This window comes from Xenopus laevis, chromosome 1S (assembly GCF_017654675.1).
Source record: "Xenopus laevis strain J_2021 chromosome 1S, Xenopus_laevis_v10.1, whole genome shotgun sequence".
NCBI lineage: Eukaryota > Metazoa > Chordata > Amphibia > Anura > Pipidae > Xenopus > Xenopus laevis.
This window is the reverse complement of record NC_054372.1, coordinates 95,391,576-95,414,751: the sequence shown is the minus strand read 5'-3', so window position 1 is coordinate 95,414,751 and position 23,176 is coordinate 95,391,576. Positions and strand designations below refer to the sequence as shown.

Here is a 23,176-nt window from a genome sequence, read left to right as displayed (position 1 = left end):
GTGTTAACTTGATGAAAGTTAGACCATGAATTTTACCGTATATTTTGTTTTGCAGGATACTGAAGACCCCAGCATGGAGCAAGGTACTGTTTCACAGACTAGTAATATAGTGTTGTTTCCCCCTAATTTTTATTTTGTTTTTCTTTTATGTGCACGCAATTTTGAAACATTGCCCACAGAGATTGGAAAAAGATCACCAGATATATGAAATTTTACTTGTTAAAATCGATTTTGTAAAGTGATAAGATTTGCATATATCTGGTGATAAAATTATGTGCTTTATCGTGGTAGAAATAGTTAGATTCAGGAAAGACTTTAAGATTGGAAGGAACCCCACCACAGTGAAAGAAAACTGAAACCAGAGAAGACCTTTAATAATTCTTGAAGGACATCAACTCACTTTGGAACACTTGTTCAATGGCACGTCATTCATTGTCTACAAAATCAAAGAGAACTTAATTTAATAACAGACTGTTCTGTTAAATGGATTTCTCTGAATTTTGAAGCTGAAATTATATTAAAGCTCCATGGACCTTAAGAAGTCTTTATATGAAGATTATCTTGTGACTGGACTGGTCTAGAAGAAACAGAAGACTCCTGCTATTTCTGCAGTTATGGGTATTTACTGGAAACATTTATGAAGTTTATACTGCAATCCGTGTAAGTTAGCATCTATGTGCACAAAGTGGGATTTTCCAATCTCTGTAAATAGCTCACAGATTAGTTTGGCAGCAGTACCACTTCCGCAATTGTGATTGCTTTTTTTCCTTGGTCATTAAATCTTGTGCCGTTCTATTCCTATTAAATCTATAGAAAATGAGAGCGTACACATCATAATGGGGGAAAATGATGAATCTGAGCCACTTAAGGAAGATGCTCCAGAAGTAGAGGAGTCAGTTAAGGATGAAAGTTCTTTGGAACAAGAGAAGATCAAAGAGGAAGATGTTTTTGTAACTGTTGAATCGGCTGACGGCACATTCGATTTAGATGGAGAGTCCAATCAAGAGGGAGAAACTGAAGAAATTAAAACTTTAGCGTTAGATGAAAGGGAATCTAATGAACAAATCACAAACAAGGAAAATGTGGACATTGATATGGTAGATATAGACAAAGCCAGTGAGCAGAGTAGCCAAGTACAACAAAATCTTGAAGAAGACTTGAATTCAGAGGAAAAACCTGCTGATGAAGCTAAAGATGCTGAAGAGCCAAAGAAAATCGAAGAATGTGGAGAGGAAGAAGCATCTGCCACTAAAGCGTCCTCTGCAAATGAGGATGGTCAGAAGATGAGGTTTGTCATTTTATCAGTTCTAGACGAGATCTATCTTTTATTTTTTATTTAATTTTTTTTACAAATAGGCATTTAAAGATGCTTTAATTTTTTTGTCTTCAATTACCCATCTTAAATGTCTTCTCATTAGAATTTTTATTTCCTCTGAATTGTTAAATATCCTAAAGTGCAGTTTTAGTTTGACACAGTAACTGTTTACATCTATCTGGTGCTTAGAGTATTGCCGGTCGTGCTCAAACTGCAAGACAATACTGGTAGGTATATCCTCAGTATAAGTTTGCACATGAAATGCTTTACTGACTAATATTTGTTTTTCTTTAGTTCTGTTGAAGAAGAGATTGAGAAAAGTATGTCAAAAGATGAGAAAGGTATGGTGTTTTTTTCCTCTCGCCACCTTTTTCCCTACTTACCTTTATTATGGCATGCAATGCTTTTTTTCAATTCTTTGGTGACTAAAAAACACAGTATTTATTGCTTAGGGCTTCCATAAGGCAGTATTTTTTTTGTGCTGTCTACCAAGCTTTACCCAAACTGATATTTTTATATATTGCATTGATTGTCTGTTTTATTTCATCTGGAATGTTATTTAACAAGTGTCTAATACCACGCTTTGCTGTTCCAGGTCAAATTGATGCTAATTCTGGAAGAAATCTGTGGGTTAGTGGCCTTTCCTCCACCACAAGAGCAACAGATCTGAAGAACCTCTTCAGCAAATATGGAAAGGTAAGACATAAACAGTATATTTATCGTGCTACATCATGCTATAGAATGTTGTAAAATATGCTTTACTGAAATCCAGCTATCTTCCTAATGTACAATAGTAAAATTTGCCACTTAGTGTCTGAGTGGCATTGGTTAATGGTTATGTGATGTCCTTCATATCTCGTCAACCAGTGTGCCATATGACCGAGTAATTTTGTAAACTAAAGAATATTCACTGATTACTGTTGGAAATGGCACTTATGACATTTAGCAGTTATGTTAGTAATTAAACTGGAATGATTCCCTCCATCCCAGTTTCTCCATTTTATAAAAGTTTTTTAATATTGGGGCAAAACATCCTAATTCAGAAAACAATTAAAACCACCTTCTACTGCATCTGTGTAGGCTCTATTAGTTCTAATAGAAATACACTTTTGTCTGGAGTCAGGCTTGGCGCATAATGTTTATCAAATGTTAAGAGGCAGCCTGTTAGGAAAGCCAATGACTGCAGATCCAAGATGGTGTCCGTCCACTCTCTGAGAAACCATGATAAACTTTAAAAGGCGGGTTAAGCCATATTTAAGACAGACATTTTGTGCATACTGCTACTAAAAAATGCCTTACCCTTTAAACAACACAGGGATTATTTGTCCATATATTGCAATATATTTAAGCTGGCCAACTACGTCAAAGTCATCCCATATCTGGCCAGTCCTACGCTTAATTTTCATCTGATTCATTAAGAATTCAATTGCTTAGTTATACATTTTACAAAGGGACTAAGTTTTACCTGCAACTTACTAGCTGCTTTCAAAGTAAAACTCCCAAACTTGGCTGCCCTTTTATTAGACACCAGTGGGATCTCCTGACTATAGCTGGGAGGGGTGGGAGCTACAACATGGAGCTGGTCACTGCTCCTGTATAACTATAACAAACAAGGGAAAGTTGTGCTCACCACTATTTTTTAAAAACATTAGGCGGGGGTGCAATGAGGGTGTGACCACAAAATACATATAGTCAACTACAAGAGGTCATCTGCACTCAACCCATTATCAATATATTTAAGACAGAGACATTTTGTGCATACTGCTACTAAAAAATGCCTTACCCTTTAAACAACACAGGGATTGTTTGTCCATATATTGCAATATATTTAAGCTGGCCAACTACGTCAAAGTCATCCCATATCTGGCCAGTCCTACGCTTAATTTTCATCTGATTCATTAAGAATTCAATTGCTTAATTATACATTTTACAAAGGGACCAGTGACCAGCTCCATGTTGTAGCTCCCACCCCTCCCAGCTATCAATTGCTTAATTATACATTTTACAAAGGGACCAGTGACCAGCTCCATGTTGTAGCTCCCACCCCTCCCAGCTATAGTCAGGTGATCCCACTGGTGTCTAATAAAAGGGCAGCCAAGTTTGGGAGCTTTACTTTGAAAGCAGCTAGTAAGTTGCAGGTAAAACTTAGTCCCTTTGTAAAATGTATAATTAAGCAATTGAATTCTTAATGAATCAGATGAAAATTAAGCATAGGACTGGCCAGATATGGGATGACTTTGACGTAGTTGGCCAGCTTAAATATATTGCAATATATGGACAAACAATCCCTGTGTTGTTTAAAGGGTAAGGCATTTTTTAGTAGCAGTATGCACAAAATGTCTCTGTCTTAAATATATTGATAATGGGTTGAGTGCAGAGGACCTCTTGTAGTTGACTATATGTATTTTGTGGTCACACCCTCATTGCACCCCCGCCTAATGTTTTTAAAAAATAGTGGTGAGCACAACTTTCCCTTGTTTGTTATAGTTAAGCCATATTTGTTTACCCCTGTTCTCTAGTTCTGACCCCTGAAATGTAGAGGAGAACTATTTTTTTCTCTGCCGTCTCTGGGACACGGAAAGCCTGGGGTTAAGCTTCGCCCTCCAGGAGGCAGAACACTTGAATAACAAATTAAGGGGGTGTACCAGGTCCACTCCGGTTTTACCCCTGCACCATAACTAATCCTTCTCCAGTGAGATTTCTGCGGTTAGCACTGATCCTGGGAACAGGGCTGTCTGCATCCCTTGTTAGTTAGCCCCTTACGTGGGATAGCTCACTGGGGTTATAATCCATACCCTATAAAGGGCTATACAAACCATCAAGACAATTCCCTGCACCCGTCAAAGGAAGGCAGAAGGTCTGGCCAGTGAGACACTAGGGTAAGTTGGCAATGCGTATCCCCCTCTGCATCTACTGCTTACATGCTGCTGCCTCTCCCCGCCTTACTGGCCGTACATTGACTTTTCATTCCTGAACCAACAAGTGTGTTTATGGGGTTATTTTATTTTTATTTATTTTTTTAGTTTTGTAATATTAAGTCTAATATTGGCAGCCATTTCAGGTCAAAATCTGTTTGCTCTTTTGAAAAAATGGTTTTCAGTGGAGAATTCTGTTGGAACTGCACTTTTAGCTGATGTGTTTAGAAAAAATTGCCACAGAATCCCTTTAAAAGGTTTCAATATTTTATTTACAGTTTTCTTAAGTTTATACTACTTAGTTACTTTTGATTAATTCTTTAGTTTATACTACTTGGTTACTTTTGATTAATTTATTTTATCCCACTATTTTCTACTTCCTATTTTATACGTTATACTTTTATTTTACAGTGACTTTCTGGTTTTAATATAAACCTCAAGCATAGCTTACATTTTTTTGTTTGGTTTTGAGTTTTTAAAATTCTTTTTAAGGTCGTTGGTGCAAAGGTAGTAACAAATGCCCGTAGTCCTGGAGCGCGTTGCTATGGATTTGTTACAATGTCCTCTTCTGAGGATGCGACAAAGTGCATCAGTCATCTTCACAGAACAGAGTTACATGGAAGAATGATATCAGTGGAGAAAGTGAGTGTGGCCGTACTTGCTTCATAGCCTTCATGTATTAAATTGTAATGTTTAAAATGTGGAAACTATATTTCATACTGCATACTGTTTGCTAGGCGAAGAATGAACCAGCTGGAAAGAAGCCTTCAGACAAGAAAGATAATGAGCCAAAGAGAGAGAAGTCCTCAAGCAGTGATAGACGTCCTTCAACTGAGAAATCAGAGAAGTAATTATTGTTGATAGACTTGACTCATCGCTGGTCAGATATGCAGTAGTTCTATTAGTCCGCTAAAGTTGACAACCCTATACCATTTGATCATGTCAAACTACTTTTAGTAACAAGGAGCTAAAAAGTGTTTAGTTATTGAATTATTGTGCAATGGCATCTTAACAAAATTAAGTCAGTTTATAGTCCTGATTGCTGTCCAATTTCTTTGTATTCCTATCATCTAGTGATGTGTGGTTCAGATTTTTCCTGACTCGCCGCCAGCCGACTTCCGGGTTCCTTTTATAGACCTGACCCGCCGATGACGTCGGCGGGTCGAGCAGGCATGCGTCTATTAAAGTTCAACCCGGAAGTCTGTTTTGTAAGGTTTACCCGCTGGTCGGGCGGCTTCGGACCAGAACCCGCCAGACCTACAGGTAAACCCTTGGGTATCGGACCAGCCTGCACATCACTAGTATCATCTCAAATAACTGTGTTCAAAAGACAGGTATATTTTCCCAGCAGCCTTTACATTCCTTTGTCAAGCCACAAAAGATTGGCGTACTCTGTGAGTTTAATCCTTTTCAGGTGCCGGCTGCAGGACGGCGTGTAGACCCAAATCCACCAAGACCCCAAAGGTCAAAGTAGTCTTGAGTTGTACAAAGTTACTGCAGTCTAATTGTTTCCTAAAATCAGAACAAAGTTAGTTCCAAAACCACAAATTGGTTTCAAATTCTGCATAGTTTTAAGACATTTTGAGCATTCTGCCACTAGGTGAACCATGCAGTTAGACTTAATACAGTAGTAGATATTTTGATAAAATAATCGGAAAAATTAAAGTGCAGCTCTTTTACATTAGAAAAGAAAGAAACCCTTAACTTAACTTTTTTCTACATAGGACTTCACCCACCAAAATAGATGAAGGATCTGACAAAAAAGATTATGAAAAGCCTGTAGACGATAAGGAAAAAGAAAAGGAGCACAAATCAGGAACATCAGATCGGTCAAGAAGCAGCAAATCTGGTAAGATTATTAAGAAGGTTTAGAAGAATAGAATAGGTTTAAACAATACTAAGTTTTTGTAAAGGCCTCTACTAAAATGTAGGCTAGAACTACTACACCTTGTATGTTAGGCTTATGGTAACAGCTCAATGCCACTACAGCTTTTTAGCAGTAAAGATCTGTGCCTCAGTAGATGCCCCAGGTAATGCTCTCCCATTTCCTTTACTGCTTATTCACAGTGAACACCATGGTAGCCAGTTGCCTGGTCTTAGGGACAGTATGCTGTTTATATACAATATAAAATTCACAATACAAATCAGAATGAATCCATCAGTCCAGGAGTATCTGCTTGTTTAACCTCGCTTATGTTTTGATGATTTCTGTTGACCCCCAAAGTTAAATTTCTCAAGAAGCGGCTAAACTTGGTTTGGTAGAAAAAAAGTCCAGTGTATAAAATACAGTCTACTTAGTATGTTTTGTTCTTAGCCATAAGAAAGGTGAGCCATTACAAGAATCATTGTTGATACCTTTAATTGTATATAAATATATATATATTGAGTTAAATTTTGTACATTTTTTTTATTTGCTATAGTTTTTAAATTATTTGCTGTTGCAAATTGTCTTGGAATATCAACTTGTAGCAGTCAAAAACTATTGCTCTGCGAGCCCCCTCCTGTTCATATCCAGTTTTATTTAAACCCATTGACAGGCTGCTAGGTTAATTTGGACCCTAGCAACAGATAACCTGCTGAAGTTCCAAACTTGAGGGCTGCTGAAAAAAAAGCTAAATACTGAAAAAAACACAGAAAAATCATGAAGACCAATTGCAAATGGTCTCAGAATATCAAGCTCTACAGTATAATAAAAACAGGAGTTTTGTTACTCATCATTAATTCTGTTTCTCTGTAGTCGAAAGTGGGACACGTAACGATGCGGTTAAGCTCCATCCTCCAGCAGGCAGGACACTTTAAGTAATTAAGGGGACGTGCCAGTTCAGGCTTAACCCCACACACTGTACATTCATATTCAGTTTGTTCCAAAGCTGCTAATGGAAACTCTAACTTTAAGTTTAAAAAAGGCAGAACTGGTAAACCAGGGTACAATTCAGTCCATCACTTGTTGCATTTGGCCGGCAAGCCCTGTGTCCCCCTTTTGACTGCAGAGAAACCGATGTAATGGTGAGTCCTAGGGGGACACAGGGAAGATGAGGACTAACCAAAGCAGTCCCAAAACAGTAGAGTGGCTGCAAGCTTAGACCGGTGCTGAACATTTATTTTAGAACTGATTGCAACACCTTACGTCCGAGGGAAGCCTCTGTAGAGGAGAATGTGTAAAATTTGGTAAAGGTGTAAACGGACGACCATGTAGCCTCCTGCAGATCTGCTCCAATGAGGCAGAGTTACACCTCGCCCAGGAGGCTCCCACCGCTCTAGTGGAGTGGGCTAAAATCCCCTTAGGTGGCACTCTCCACTTTGCAGAATAGGCTTGTTTGATTGTCTCTGTGTTCCAGACTGAATGACTTATGTGCCATCATAGTGCCTCGACTACGTCCAAATTGTGTAGCCGGCATTCTGTGCACTGTTGTCCCTTGACAGGACAGCAGAGACTGAACTTGGTCCCTGATTCTGGTCTGCTTGTCCCGAGGAAGGCTTACAGTCTGTGTAAGTGTGTTAAATTCTATACCTAGGAACATCATTTGATGTTTTGGAAGCAGGTTGGATTTCGACCAGTTGATGGTCCACCCAATGTTCTGGAGGAGTTGAACTGCATTGTGAAGATCCTCCATGGCCTTCTCTTCTGATCCGGCCTTAAGAAAGAGATCGTCCAGGTAAATACCCTGGGGACTGATGAAAGCCCGAATAGTAGTGGCACAAATTGGTAATGTTTGTTTGTGAAGTCAAAGCTAAGGTTACGATGGTGTGGAGGCAATATTGGAACATGGAGATAGGCGTCCTTGATGTCCAGGTACATCATTAGCTGACCCTGCTCCATTCAACGTATCACTGACTGCAAGGTCTCCATCTTGAAGTGTACTAGCTGAATCGATTTGTTCAAGTCCTTGATGTCAAGTTCAGGTTTTGTGGTTCCATCCTTCTTCGGGACTGTAAACAGATTTGAGTAAAAGCCGGAGAATCTCTCTGGCAGTGGTACTGGTGTGATCACTCTGGATCTCTCCCTCCTTTCTATGCATTCTAGAAAGGGGTTTTCTTTTGTGGGATTGGAAGGCGCCCTGGATATAATAAACCTGGTTGCTACTGCTGCCAAATCCAGGTAATGGCACCCTCGAACTTATTTCCTTGACCCAGGCATCCAAAGAGTGACTTATCCATTCCTTCTGGAATCATAGCAATTTTCCTCTGATCTGTTCCAACGATTCCAGAGGCAGTGCCCCGTCAGGCAGACGCAGACTTGTCCACTGATGGCTTGTTGTGGGGCCTATTGTTTTTCCACGGGGGAGTCTTGTCATTGGCCTTGGAGTGGAAGTGAGATCGTTGTGGAGGGCTGCTCCGCCACGTGAATCGTCAACTCTGGCCGCAAAAGAAATGTTCCCCGCCTCTGCGATTACTTGTGCAGATGACAGTGAATCCCCTCGGGGGACACCCTCCTGGATGTCCCTGAAGAGTGACTCAGACCCATGCTGAGGCCAGAGAAGGACGCAGTTTCGATGCCCAAAGAGGAGTTGATTGCTCTTAAAAACCCTTCTAACCGTCTGTCTGAAGGATCTTTAAATGCTGCTGTCGGTGACCGGCAGTGTGGTAGATTTAGAGCATCTGGACACCGGAATATCTACCGCCGGGGGGGTTTAACCATTTATCAACCAGCTTTTTAGGGAAGGGAAAAGACTTGGTGAATTTCTTTATGCCTTGGAACTTCCGTTCAGGTGAATCCCACTCATCCTGAATAATACTGAGTATTTCATGCTTTGGGAAGCAGGCTGTATATTTATTCTTACTCTTGAAAAGGCTTGGCGTTTCCCCTTGCTTTTTTGTGAGACATTCAGGACCTCAAGTTTCCCTTTAATAATGCTGTCCACATCGTGGAGGCTGTCCTTGTCTCTGCCCTCACCCTGTTCCTCATCCACGGATGATGCGTCAGATGAGGGGAGTTCGCCTTCTGAGTGGGACGAGATTTGTTCAGGGGCTGATTCATCCAATTGCATGTGGGCGACCGTCCCCTTTTTCATCATCTGGGGCTTTGCGCTTACCACTAGTCCTGTGGTGATGCTTAGCTAAGGCCTTTCCTAAATTGTCTGAGATGGCTGGGAGCCCCTATAGAGAGGCCAGGGATTATGGGAGCTGGACTGCCCAGAGATGAGGTGGTAGATCTGCTGATGACCGCAGGGCTGTGGTCTTGAGAAATGCCTTCCCTTGCATTGTGTTTTCAACTTGAGTTTCTAGCTGAGCCCCAGAGTAATGTGCTGCCCCGTGGCGTAAGAGCTGCACAGTGACTCCCCCTCAGTCCCCTGAAAATTCTGCTGGCATTTTGTGCAAGTACTACACCGCTTATATTTTTAATTAAAATGATGCCACTTATCCCCAAGACCTTCTGCAATATCCAGCTAGCGCAGGTAGGCGTCTGGGTGGACGGTATAGTCCCTAAGCTAGTAAGTGACCCTGGTGGGATCAGCAGAGTGTACAGTGTGTGGGGGTTAAGCCTGAAATGGCATGCCCCCTTAATTACTTCAAGTGTCCTGCCTCCTGGAGGATGGAGCTTAACCCAGTCGTTCCCCGTTTCCCCCTGAGACGACAGAGAAAAGTAATTTTAACTCTAAAGTAATAGGAGGAAAAATACATTCTGTAGCTCAAGTTATCTCGTTGATTGTAGTTCAACAGTCTACTATTTTAATCTACTATATATCTGGATATTAATACAGGCAAATATGCCAAGAATTTTAATTTTCTTCTGTTTTTAGGTAGTAGAGGAACTGAAAGAACTGTAGTAATGGATACATCAAAAGGAGAACCAGTTATAAGTGTAAAAACCTCATCTGATTCTAAAGAAAGGGTAAGCTGTGTTTTTCTCATCCCAATTTACCAATAGATTCCAACCCTTTTTGCGATTTTAATGTAAACCCTGTTTGGAAGATTACACTCCTTAATTTGAGGCAAATTACTTTTAGCCTGGTTGGTTCATAAATTAATTTGGAATTTTTATTTTATAAAAGATTTGCAGTAAGATTTTTTTTCTTGACCAATTAATTTGTCTGGTTTAATGCTTAACTGCTCTGTACAATTATTCATCCTTTGGTAATTTTTTTTTTTTTTTTTTTAAATATATATATCCATTAAAAAATATGCAGACTTTTCAGGATTTTTAATGGTGTCTGACAGTTCCCTAAGCCTAGCCCCCTGCTCTCCTGCTGATCTGTCTGACTACTTTGCTGAGCTGCCTGTCTACTGTTACTTTTTATCAACAGTCATCTGTCCTCAGCCTGCATCCTCCAAACCCCAAAATTCCCTGCACACATGATTTCAATAAGGAAAATCACAGTGCAATGCATTGTGGGTTATGTAGTTCCTGCATGCTGTCTGTAAGCTGTGGAGAAGTTGTTGCAATTTGTAACATCGGTGTTTAGTCCCTCCTTCCCATTTCAAATGATGCAGAAAGAGAAGAACTGTTAGCCAGCTGGATTTCAGCATAGAAAATTGCATTTATTCATACTTTTTGAAGAGACCGTTAACTGTGATGGGTATATTAGGGGTTTCTGTGTTATGTGGGCTTCTTTATTACATTTTGGTTTGGAAGCCGGAGTTCCCCTTTAATGTTCACATTGAAGTACATCCGGTTTTACACCATAGAAGACATATTCCAATAGTGTAGCCTCACTCTGGTTCGTGGTCCTGTAAAGTCTGTAAATCTTGCACCCTATTTCCCCCTAGCCCAGCCTTACCATTTTTCCATGTTTTTGGTTCAGAGCTCTAAAAGTCAGGAGCGCAAGTCTGAGAGTAAAGAAAAGAAAGAGATTCTCTCCTTTGATAAGATTAAAGAACAAAGAGAACGTGAACGGCAGAGGCAGAGAGAACGAGAGATCAGAGAAATGGAGAGACAAAGGTAGATTTATCAACCTTTTATCAAAAGCATTCTTTTACCACAGTTGTCTGTAAAACATACTGTTTCATTCAGAGTTAAATTGTGTAACTTCACCTCTGACAGCCTTTGAATATTTCTTTAAATCACATTGTGAATTTCCTTGGGTTCCAACAGTTTTGTAGGATGGCAGTTCCCCTAACAGGCATATAAGCTGGCATAGCAAAAGCTTCATTTTCATTAAAACAGGGAACGAGACCGGAGAGCCCGTGAGCGAGTTCTCATGATACGTGAAAGAGAAGAACGGGAAAGATTACGAAGGGAGCGTGCTAGGCTAGATTTTGAAAGAGAACGTCTTGACCGAGAACGTATGGAGCGTGAGAGACTTGAAAGAGAGCGAATGCGTATAGAAGAAGAAAGGCGAATAGAACAGGATCGCATTCAAAGAGAAAGGGAGGAGCTTCGCCGTCAGCATGAACGCTTACGCTATGAACAGGATCGCAGGCCAGGAATGAGAAGGCCGTATGACTTTGATTCAAGGTACTGCTAACTACTTGATTGCATGTAAACATAAATAAGTGTGTAATCTGTTTATTTTAACTTTTGATTTTAGTAGAGCAGATAACCTTTGTTTTTATGTTTGACATTAACACTTATACTGCCTAATCTGCTTGTTTCAAACTTGCCCAAACACCAATGGGACTGAATATTCTCCACTGCAAGCTTAAATGGCCACTTTACTAAGCTTATAGATGAATACTTGTTCCAAACCTTAGTAGAGATTTTGGTTTAGTCATGCTTCCAATAACCTCACCACAAACTTGCCCACAGACATTTATGTTAGAATTGGGATCGTAATCTGCTCAGTATGCTTTAAAATAAATAAAAGTTTTGTTTATAACATATACAAGGTGATGAATGCATTTAAACAATCTGGAAAATTATACTTTTTCTATATGATAATACATAGTTGTTTTTGTCTACAGGAGAGATGAGCCCTACTGGTCTGAATCAAAGAGAATGGCTATGGATGATCGATACAGAGATTTTGGTTGGCAAGACCGGTTTCATGACTTCGAAAGAGATCGGGGTCGATATCCAGATCATATGCGCTTGGACAGGTCAGTAGTAGCTGTAATGTTTTTATATTAATGACATATTGATAACTTTACGCATCACAAGCATATTACAAATATGACAATGTTAACTAGAGGATTGTTACAATACAACCACTAAGGTTAGCATAAAAAATCTTTACATGTTTTTACATACTTTACAAATGTTGAACATTTTAATGTGAAAGGTGGAGAAGGGTTATATGTAAATACTGAACTATAGTTGGCAACCTAACTCAAACCTTTTTAAGCCTTTCAACATTTTGCTCCACATAGCTGCCCCTGTGTAGAGACATCCAATGAACGTATAGTAATAAATCAAAAGACCGCACCAAGGGTCTTGCAGTGTGGAAAAAACAAATTGTATTGTTGCATAGTATGTAAAACCATACATATACTATACATACAATGCTACGACACAATTTGTTTTTTCACACTGCAAGACACATGGTGGGACATTCACTAAAAATCGTAGAAGCCCGCTTTGCCGCACTTAGCCAGCCGTATTTACGCCAGCACTCCGCAAATTCACCAAGATCCGAAGTTGTGCTCAGGGGTAGCTTAAGGTTTCGAAGTTGCGCTAGTGTTAATTCGCAAATCGAAGTTACGCTAGCGATGGTTAATTTGCATACGGCGCCAAATTCAAATTTCAATGGAAGTATTCGTAGCAGCACTACACAAGCCTGGGAGACCTTCAAAACATCAAATAAAATTTTTATTTTGCCCTACACATGTGCCCACTGTATAGTTAAGTTGCCATGAGTTAGGAAATGTAGGGGGGAAGGAGGGGAGCCCCAAAAAAAGAAAAAGAAAAAAAAACGCCAGCGTTTAACTTTTTTTGAAGCAATCCCTATCTACTCTATTGCGCGTCGCCTGGTCTGAGGTGGTGAAGGAAGTCTGGCGTAAAAGGTAGCGTTCAGAACAATGCGCGCGTTAGTGAATTTGCGTAGTTACGTCCATTGCGCAAATTCGCCAGTCATAAGGGTGCGAAGTTACACCAGCGTCCGTTAGTGAATTTGCGAAGTAACAAAAATGCCCAACGCTAGCGAATTCACGCTAGCGTTAGGCGCTTAGTGAATTTGCCTTTCTGACTTGATTTATTACTATAGGTCTGCCTCTGGTCAACAGTTTCTGGATTTCAGCTGAGCATATCCATTTAGTAGTAGAACAGATTGGGCTAAAATGCTGTCATATGTACTGTAAATGCAATTTTATAGAATACAAACACAATTTTAATAAGGGTAAGGTTTGCCCCTGTGCATTTATTTGTTGTCCTAAATCTTGAGCACCAATAGTTTCCAATATTTTTAACCTTGTAATGATCTCAGTGGTCCCTGACCCAAATGGTGCTTGTACTGAAAGTCAAACTAGCACTGCTGTATAGTGTTTTTAAATGAAATCAAGCATAAACTTTGCTTCAAAGAAAAATGTTTTCCATTTAAGTAATAACTATAGATTTAGGACCAACCAACATTGGAGAAAGATATACTATTCTTTTTACTTTTACACATTTTCTAACAATGTTTACTCCCATATTTCAATTAGGAGAGAAGATGGAAGGACCCCAGTGGGAGGTAGAGAAGGCGTAAGTGGTTTCCAAATAGCTAATTTAGATAATTCTTCCACTGACTCAAAATGTTAAGTTCCTGTTCTGTGCAAAATTTGTTATACCCCTTAATAGCCTCAGTTGTTTTTTGTTTTTTTAATTGGCCTCTGTTTCATTGTTCCCTTTAGAGATCCATGTAGAGTCCTGCTAACATGGTTCTCTAGTCTAGCCAGCAGTTTGGTTATTATAACCACATAAGCAACTTTTAGTCACCTCAACTGTGAAGAGATAAAATCTTTAATATTAGAGGTGACCGGGGCTTTTTGTAGTTGTGGTTTCTGCCTGGATAACAAGCAGCCAGTAAATTTCTTGCACATGACCGTAGCAGTCACTTTACTTAACACTTCTGATTAAAAATATAAGTAATTTGTCAAATCTTGAGTCACTTGACAAATTAATACTTCCTTGTTAATTAGCCCACTTTTTAATTTATTTTTTTTTACTGACATCAAACCACATACGCATTGCATCACAATCCCATTAAAGGCATAGTTAAACATTCCTGGTTTTAACAGGACTGTCACTATGTTTATATGACTATACCTTATGATGATCGCACCTTGCAAATGACTTTGGCCTTGGGAGGTAGGGCATTGCCAATAGGTTGGGTCAGTGTTTTCATTTGTCTTCCAGCCTATTGGAACTTTGTCCAATCTTCAAGGCTGAGGTCATTTGCAAGGCTGAGGGTGTGATACAGGTTAATTTTCAAGGACTGGGAGAAGTTAAGTCCCTCTTTTACAAGAAGCAATACGTATATGGTTAGCTATTTGCTCCATTTTTAGCAAGATGGATGACTAGAATTTGGTTAAGGATCTGGGGCACAGGTCATAACTTGCAAGCAGAGCTAAAATAGTTTCATATTATGGAACGCCTGGTAGCATACATTAACAAAATTATTTTTGGGCAAAACGTAAATAGTGAAATTGTAATCATTTTCAAAGGACTATTGTATCCAAACTCTCAACGCCTCATGCTTCCAATATGCAAGGGATTATAGCTATTAATATAGGCCAGGGCTGTCCAACTGGCGGCGGCCCGCGCCCCCCCCCCCCTTATGTGGCCCTCCATATCAAAGTCTGCCTGCTGTGTCTGTTTACCATTAAAATTTAAAAGGTATCGCTACAGAGATAAACTGGCCCCTGCATTGTTTAAACATCAAATTCACACTGTAATCCCCTCTATTGTTCAAACCTGTGATCCTCCTGCATTGTTCACACTTGTGACACCTCTATTGTTTATATCCTAAAGCCTTGTACTGTTCACACCTGAGACAGTTGGACAGCATTAATATAGGCCATAGAGAACGTTTTTGCCGTCAAGCCAGCCTGGGAACAGTAGAATCTTAGTCAAGTCTAAAATGGTACTCGGCCAATAGCACCCACTACAATAAATCAAGCTTAATATAATTATACATATCCACACATTGGGAGGCAGTGGAAGAACTGTGTATATTTTTCTTTTGTTTTTTTTTATTACTTTACGTTTGTAACTTTAAACTGTTACATTTTCCTTTCTTATAGAACTATCCAGATAGACATGGAAGAGATCCTCGAGATGGATGGGGAGGATATGACAGACGCATTAATGAAGGTCGTGATGTCCCCCCACAAGGAAGGTAATGTTCTTCAAAATTACATAAGCCCAAAACCTTATGTTGGAGCTTATCGCACTTTTTCTGCAGCGTTGTAAAATATAATGTAGATAAAAAGTGGCTGTCAAAATCATTACAATTGACCTTTGCACCATAGAAATGCTAACATTACAAATTTCAGCCTGGAAAGCAAAAATATACTTGAAATCTTAAGCCCTCCCATACTTTATTGAAGGTCAGATTTTAGGGGTTTTGAAAACCACAACTAAATTCACAAACTCTAAAACCACAAAAATCAATGAATTTGTTAAAAGATCTGAATAAAAAGTGCAAAAAAAAAAACTAACAATGCTTTGAAAATAAAACTAAAAATTTGTGGTTTTCGGGCAATTGCTAATGAAAAAAGATCTGAAAACCTCTGATTTGATTAAAAGCTGCCCAATAAGATATGTATCAACTAAATGTATAAATTTAAAACAGTTGGGGTTGACGACCCCCCCCCCCCCCCGAGCTGCTTTAGAAAGACATAATGATAGCTAAATAATCTCATTGGAGTTTCTTTCCATGCATTTCCAGCGTACAATATTCATCTTTCACCTACGTATATGAAGTTGTTGATCAAAACATATCTTTAGCTATACAAACATTTGCTTTCTGTTTCATGAGTCCAAGTATACTACATGGTATCTGGCTGGAAAGTGGAAAGTGATGCTTAATACTGTAAGAAGTCATTGAATATATTTGGCTGAACATGTAGCTTACAGGGCCACCAATATCAAAACCTTAGGTTAACTATCGGAGCCACAGATTTTGTAATACACATCAGATTATTGGCTTTTCACTTTTGCCTCTGGACACAGGTATACATTTTAGCAGTACCAAAGACTTTTCCACTACATGGAATATGTGAAAATAAATGATTCAATATCCCAAACCAATATCTCAATAGCCCTCCGTTTTGTTCAGTGCTCAGGGATTTAACAGAGTGAGTTGGCCGATGTATCATTGGCTAATTCAACTGCTTAACCTTGACTTGTGCCTAGTTGTGTCTTAATAATCTCCATTGGAAAATCTAGTTAAAGATCCTGTAATTTAAGAAATCAATATTAAATCCACATTAAGTATTTTTTAATGCATTTGTGTGGAGTTTTTTCTTTCCAGCTTGCCTTTTCATTTGTTTTTTTTTTTTTTTTTTTTGTTTTTTTTTTAAATGACAGAAATGGTCGGGATTGGGATAGTAAAATTGAAGCAGATAGACAAAGGCCAGCAATTGTGGATGGCATTGTAGGAAGAGACCACGACAGGTGGCAAGGTGGGCTTACTTAAAGGTTCTCAAATGTCTGCACAGCTGTTTTTATGTTTACTTTTTTGACTGTCATCAGAGTCAGCAGCAAAAACAAGAAAAGTTAAACTACGCATTTAGTAGCAAACAAGTTTATGGGCAATCATCAGTTAGGTGATATCAATATCTTTTAATTACCTCAAAATTATAGATTTTGCTTAAATGGGCTAATCTAAATGGCTTTACTGACCTTAAAGGAGAACTAAAGCTTAACTAAAGAAGTAGCTGGAAATGTTGTACATTATGTTTTGGGCTTCTGTACCAGCCCAAGGCTACCACAGCCCTTTAGCAGTAAAGATCTGTGTCTCCAAAGAAGCCCCAGTAGCTCTCCATCTTCTTTTCTGCTGATTCACTGCACATGCTCTGTGCTGCTGTCAGTTAATGGGCTTAGTGACCCACTCACAATATACAGTACACATAGAATAGAAATGTCACAATATAAGGCTGATTCGTAATTAATACATATAATTACTACATGGCAGCACAGAAACCAGTGCACTTAGCAGCAGAATTTAATAATCAGCCTTGTAGCATCAGCTTATATTACAGACCAACCTCATTTTCTACTTGATAATTTGTGATGACCTTTAAGCTTAGCTTCTCAACAGCTGCTCAGAGCCCACTGAGCATGTGAGTGTCGCACACACTTTCCAAGATGGTGGTGACCCCCTGTGAAAAGTTTGAAGTCCTGGATCATTGCTGCTAATTGAGAAGCTAAAACTTTAGGCTGGTGCAATACGTTCATTATGTAAAATATGGCATTTTTAACCATTCTTTTTTGGGGTCCAGTTCTCCTTTAAAAGGATTCTGTCATGATTTTTATTTATTTTTTATTTCTAAATTACACTGTTTACACTGCAAATAATTCACTCTACAATATAAAATCTCTTTCCTGAACCAGCAAGTGTATTTTTTTAAGTTGTAATATTGGTCTGTAGGCAGCCATCTCATGTCACTTTGCCTGGTCATGTGCTTTCAGAAAGGGCCAGCACTTTAGTATGGAACTGCTTTCTGGCAGGCTGTTGTTTCTCATACTCCATGTAACTGAATGTGTCTCAGTGGGATCTGGATTTTACTATTGAGTGCTGTTCTTAGATCTACCAGGCAGCTGTTATCTTGTGTTAGGGAATTGATCTCTCGTTACCTTCCCATTGTTCTGTTGTTAGGCAACTTGCAGTACAGCAGTAAAGAGCAAAAGTCGCATGACTGGAGGCAGCTGGGAAACTGACAATATGTGTAGCCGCATGTCAGATTTCAAAATTATATATATAAAAATTTGTGTGCTCTTTTGAGAAACGGATTTCAGGGCAGAATTCTGCTGGAGCAGCACTATTAACTGATTGATGTTTTGAAATGTTTTTTCCCATGACCGTATTCCTTTAATATCGGTTAAATTCACAGTACTTTCACAAGTGTATCAAAGGTTTTTTAGCCGAGTTTGGTCACCATTGTCCTATATAATGTCTTGTAATGGTATATTTGCCTTTTTGGTGGCTTTTCTTCAGTAGTGATACATTTTAGGGCTCTTACACAGGCTTTTTTCTGCATTTGATGCTTGTTTGAGAATATCTAAATGTATTCGCTAATTAATTCCTTTATATCCTGCCTGGTTGTATTCATGAGCAGAGTTACATTATACTCCATTTGTGTTTTTGTGCGTTTTCTTTTTAGACTCTGCATGCTGCATTTTCTTGTGCTTGACACACATTTAACTATCAATAGAATAGAGGGTTGCTTTTGGAATGGACAAAAATGTACTTGGTTGTGTTAAAAAAAACGCAATGCGTGTTTAGAATGTGCTTAAAAACGCATTTAAAAAAAAACACTTGTGTGTAAGAGCCCTTAGAGATGCTTTAGTCACAAGTACATTTTTTAGTCAACTGAATAATCATCTCTGCCTCCAAATAAATAATCTCATTTCTGTGCAGACATAAGGATATGCTGTCCATCTAAAATGCTTTTTCTGAAATTAAATTCTTACAATTACTGTCCTCTGTTTTATTAAAAACCTCTTACACGTGGGCATTTTTTATGCTCCAGTGTGTTTGATTTGTGGTTGAGATGCAGGTTTGAGCAGACCTGAACACATTAGCTAATTGATACTATTATGTCCTGCCTGGTTGTACTAGTGAGTGTTCAGTCGCATTTTACTCCATTCACGTTTTTTAAGACAAAGCACTCTATTTTCTTGCGCTTGACACATTCAGAAACCAATGGAATAGAGCATTGTCTTTTGAACTGATAAAATCACACTTGGGGCAGATTTACTAAGGTTGGAATGGTAAATTAGAATTTTCGAAAATTGTCAACTCACAAATTATAATTTAAAACCACCAACTCGAATGTAAATTCGAATGTGAGATTTATCACACCTCAACCATGGAAACAGCTCTAATGCGAACATTCGCCACTTGACATTCAAATTCTTTTCGAAGAAAAAAAAACTAAACAAATTTGAATGAAACTCAATTTCAGTTTCATTCGAATGAAACACGATTTGAGTTTTCAGGTCAGTAACATTTGCTTGATTTTTAGACATTTGTTTTTTCTTAAATAAGCGAACTTTTAAGTTTTGAGTACATTTGAATTTATTCGAGTAAAAAAAAAAATCACAAATTCAAAATTCAACCTTTGATAAATCTGCCTCTTAATGTTTGTTTAAAAAAAACGCAATTTACATTGGTTTTCTATTTTAAGTGGTTTCTGTGATATTTGAAGCTTTTTGAGGGCCCAGAGTGTAAGCACGTCCTGTATTCAGGTAACCCTTGCATTGCAATGTATTAGCGGTCTAAAATTGTAAATATCTCCGAAACCACAAAAAATGGAAAATTAATGTAAATTACAAAAGTGATCAGAGGCATATGTAGAATAAGTTCACGTCAGTTTGTTTTTTTTTTTGAGTTTAGATCCCTTTTTAGCATTTTGACCTAAACATTCCCTATTTCCTTAAAAGGTGATCGTGGCATGCCTGGTCCTGGCAAGGACATGTAATGAACTGAATGGAATGCAAAGGTAAGTAAAAAAGAAAAAAAAAGTAAAAAACACACAGTGAACTGAATGTTAACACATATTTTGCATCTACATTTTCTTTAATGATTGGACCAAAAGTTTGATATACTGTAAAAGAAAGTAAGCCTGTCAGGTATTCATTGGTTGGAGCAAATACACATCATTGAGTGTTTATCTCTGTGTAATTTTGCAAAAAAAAATCAGATGTTTTGAAAAACCTTTGTTTTTTAAATCCCAGCTTTTCAAATGGTCTAAAGTGAAAAGTGACTACATTCCGGAAGGCAATGGTGTTTGTGAAATTGTGCTTTATTTACACTTTCCCCAGGGCAGCAGGATTTAAGCGCTTGGGCACATTTTTTGAACAGGATGTAAGCTCATTTACAAGCTTGCTCTGAACTTTTCTGTAACTATTCATTAGTGGCAATTCTGCAATTGCCAGAATTCACCATAGATTTAAGGACACCTTGTAAGTAAGTAATAGGTGTAATATGGACTGTACAAAGATGCAAACGATTCCAGTTATGCTCGTCGTGGTGTTTTTTTTTATTATTGTGTTTTGTGTTCTTATTGCAAGATAATGCACACATTTTTATCAAAGTGGTTGTAGTAATTTGTTTTGATTACTAGAGTTCCCTGGTGCATGTATACTTCCTACATATAAAGCACAATTAACCAACACCTTTTACGCATTTGAATCAAAATATAACCTTTTTAACATCAGCTCATTCAGTTGGGTTTATGTAGAAAGGTGCAGAAACACATCTGAATCACCAGAAATCTTCCAAAAGCCATTAGGCTCATAGTGTAATGCAACCCCTTCTCACCTTTATGATTTTAAAACATGGTATCCTTTTAAAACATGATTAGCCATAATGTAAAGGTTTTGCCTGTAAAAAATCTTACTGTACTACTTTATCATTGATACTTCCCCGTTCCTATTGCTAATTGTTGTTCTTTTGATTCTCTCATATTGCAGTTTTCCACCTGTCGCCAGTTGCACAGGGTATATCAGCTTCTTTTGGCCATCAAGAAGGACATTTTGAAGGACAAAATGCATCCAATGACCCCAGATTTAGTCGTCGTTAAATATTTTAAACATTTCTTTTTTAATAGAAGTGTGGTGGTTATGACTTTCTTTGTGTACAAAAGATTTCTGTCTATTTTGAACTGACCTGATTTTGCCTTGTTAATTATTTTTGTTAATAAACTTGTTTCTGAGGAAACATTCTGTTCTCATAATAAATGGTGTACAGTTTCAGTGCTATATATTTGAGATCTTCCATCTGAAAGCCTTAAATAAATGTTTTATTTGAAATTATGCAATTTCTCTTAACTTGAAGAAAGTTTATTTAATGGGAACTTTTTACGAAGATATTTGCATGGATTAAATCTGTAACTTGTATGTTGATCCGTTGCAGGGTTGTGGAATTGTTTTATGTTTGTATGCAGTAACAGATTTAACGGGTTGTCCATCTTCAGTAAGCACAACTCCCAATACTATAAATTGTTTCCCCCAGCATGATCAATCAAGTCGAAGTAGCAATTTCCATCTAATTCACTAAAAGCATTTGGTATAACAAACAATTAGTCTATAAAGCAGAAGAGCCATTACTTCCCATAAGAACTTGAACAAATGGGAGGACATTTAAGCAAATCAAGAGATGCGGGGCTGTAATGCACAGTTAATTTTGAAGTTCCTATTTGCCAGTACTCCTTTACGCTGAATTTCAATTTACTGATACAATCCTAGGTATAAAGGGGTCAGCCATCCCCTGGTGCCTCTTGTTATTCCTGCTCTAGAATAAAGTGCTAAATACCTACTATAGCGTTTTTTTAAAGACCTACATTACATGGTATCTTGAAATTACTTAATCTGCTCTGGTAACTACAGAGTTATTTATTTACAGCTTGTTCCAAGTAATAGCAGTGTGGAGTTCAATTAGTGAGGTCATTCATTCTGTGATAAAAAACAGGTGTCAATTACAGCCCTTTTTTATGAAAAGAAGGCAGCAACTGGCGGTTATAGTGCATGTCTCTCTCCAGCAGACCTTCAGACAAACCGCAAAAGTTGGAAAGGGGAAAACATATAAAGAAGTGCAGAAAATGACAGGTTAAATGATCTCAAATGTGTTTACCCTTACGCTGCCACCTAGCCTGGTTAGGGTGAGACAAGCTAAACGGAGCCAAAAAGCTTTTCAAATGCAAAACATGCAACAGAAGGTGCTGTATACATAGCACTGCCTTAATACCAAAAATTTGAGTTTAACGCTCACATAAGGCATTATGGGCAGGGTAATTCAAATCACTCCTTTATAAGAAGCCATGTTGCATTATCTTGCACTGATGAGATCTAATAAGATTGAAACAGACTGTCTGCAAGTGTGGATATATACTCTGAACTATTAGGCTGTATCTGTGCTACAAAATCAGTGGTTCTGAATGTATAGTTGGCCAAAGGGACATAAAGGAGTGATTTGCATATTTCCGCCCATAAAGCCTTGTGTGAGAGTTAAACAGAGAAATTGGCCTGAAATTGTTGCAATTTGCAGCATTTATCTCACACAATTTCTTACATACAAAGGCAAATCACCCTAAATATGAACGCCAGGGTCTAATGAACATTTGATGCCCAAAATGCATTGATATACCAAGGTATGTGGTATGTAAGGACCTCAAATAAAAATAATGCATGAATTTTCTCAGCTGCCAATTCAGCTTCTTCAAACAGAGCCCCCTGCAAGCGTATTATTTGTCATAAAACCCCCTAACTGCACAAATACCCCCCAGGAAACCATATATTTTTGGAAAGTTCACATTCTGAGGAATCAAACATGGGTAAATACATCTTTCTACACCAAACTAGCAAAGCTATGCTAAATACATGTAATGAACAATTATGCAGTGGTAAAAAAAAAGCAACAAAACCACAAAAATTGTGCAAATCAGTGAAATAACTGATCTGATTAGGGGTAAAAATGCCTGATCCAATGGTCACACTGCTAAATAAACAGTTTTGGGTAAAAAAACAAAACATAATAGTAGAAATGAGATAAATAAAAACGATAAAATAAACTGTTTGCATGTGTGTACACGTGTAAAAGTTGTTTAACAGTGAGTATGTGTACATGTAAGTGCAAAAAAGGCACCTCTCTCCAAAAATCCCCAAATGCAGCAAAATACAATCTTTAGTAATCTTTAGCAACCTTTTTTCAGGCAAAGTTTTAAATGGAAACCAAAATGTCGACGAAAACTACCATTTGAATGGATGAAGACTAATTACAAATTTGCTACATTTTTCTTCATTGGAATAGAATGTGCATTGCATTTGCATGAATGGAATTAAAAGCTATTCTAAGGATTTTGAGCTTTACTCACTTTTGTAAACACACCGCTATTACTGAACACAACTATATTTACAGATGTTCCA

General features: G+C 38.2%; 1 protein-coding gene across 2 annotated transcripts in view; it reads left to right on the top strand.

Annotated features, from left to right (window-relative positions):
* The window catches only part of safb.S (scaffold attachment factor B S homeolog), a 30,144-nt gene extending 9,077 nt beyond the window's left edge, over positions 1-21,067 (top strand). Inside the window, exons 4-19 of one of the 2 annotated variants that reach the window (XM_018243677.2) lie at positions 56-83; positions 814-1,288; positions 1,610-1,656; positions 1,911-2,011; positions 4,723-4,872; positions 4,968-5,077; positions 5,955-6,079; positions 9,972-10,063; positions 10,974-11,110; positions 11,336-11,626; positions 12,073-12,207; positions 13,747-13,786; positions 15,328-15,422; positions 16,616-16,710; positions 19,694-19,752; positions 20,726-21,067. In XM_018243677.2, coding sequence (XP_018099166.1) covers positions 56-83; positions 814-1,288; positions 1,610-1,656; positions 1,911-2,011; positions 4,723-4,872; positions 4,968-5,077; positions 5,955-6,079; positions 9,972-10,063; positions 10,974-11,110; positions 11,336-11,626; positions 12,073-12,207; positions 13,747-13,786; positions 15,328-15,422; positions 16,616-16,710; positions 19,694-19,731 — 1,959 coding nt within the window. In that variant the 3' untranslated portion in view covers positions 19,732-19,752; positions 20,726-21,067. The remainder of the gene's footprint in view (positions 1-55; positions 84-813; positions 1,289-1,609; positions 1,657-1,910; positions 2,012-4,722; positions 4,873-4,967; positions 5,078-5,954; positions 6,080-9,971; positions 10,064-10,973; positions 11,111-11,335; positions 11,627-12,072; positions 12,208-13,746; positions 13,787-15,327; positions 15,423-16,615; positions 16,711-19,693; positions 19,753-20,725) is intronic. The other variant, XR_001934173.2, reaches the window with a different exon arrangement.
* The last annotated feature ends 2,109 nt before the right edge of the window (positions 21,068-23,176 follow it).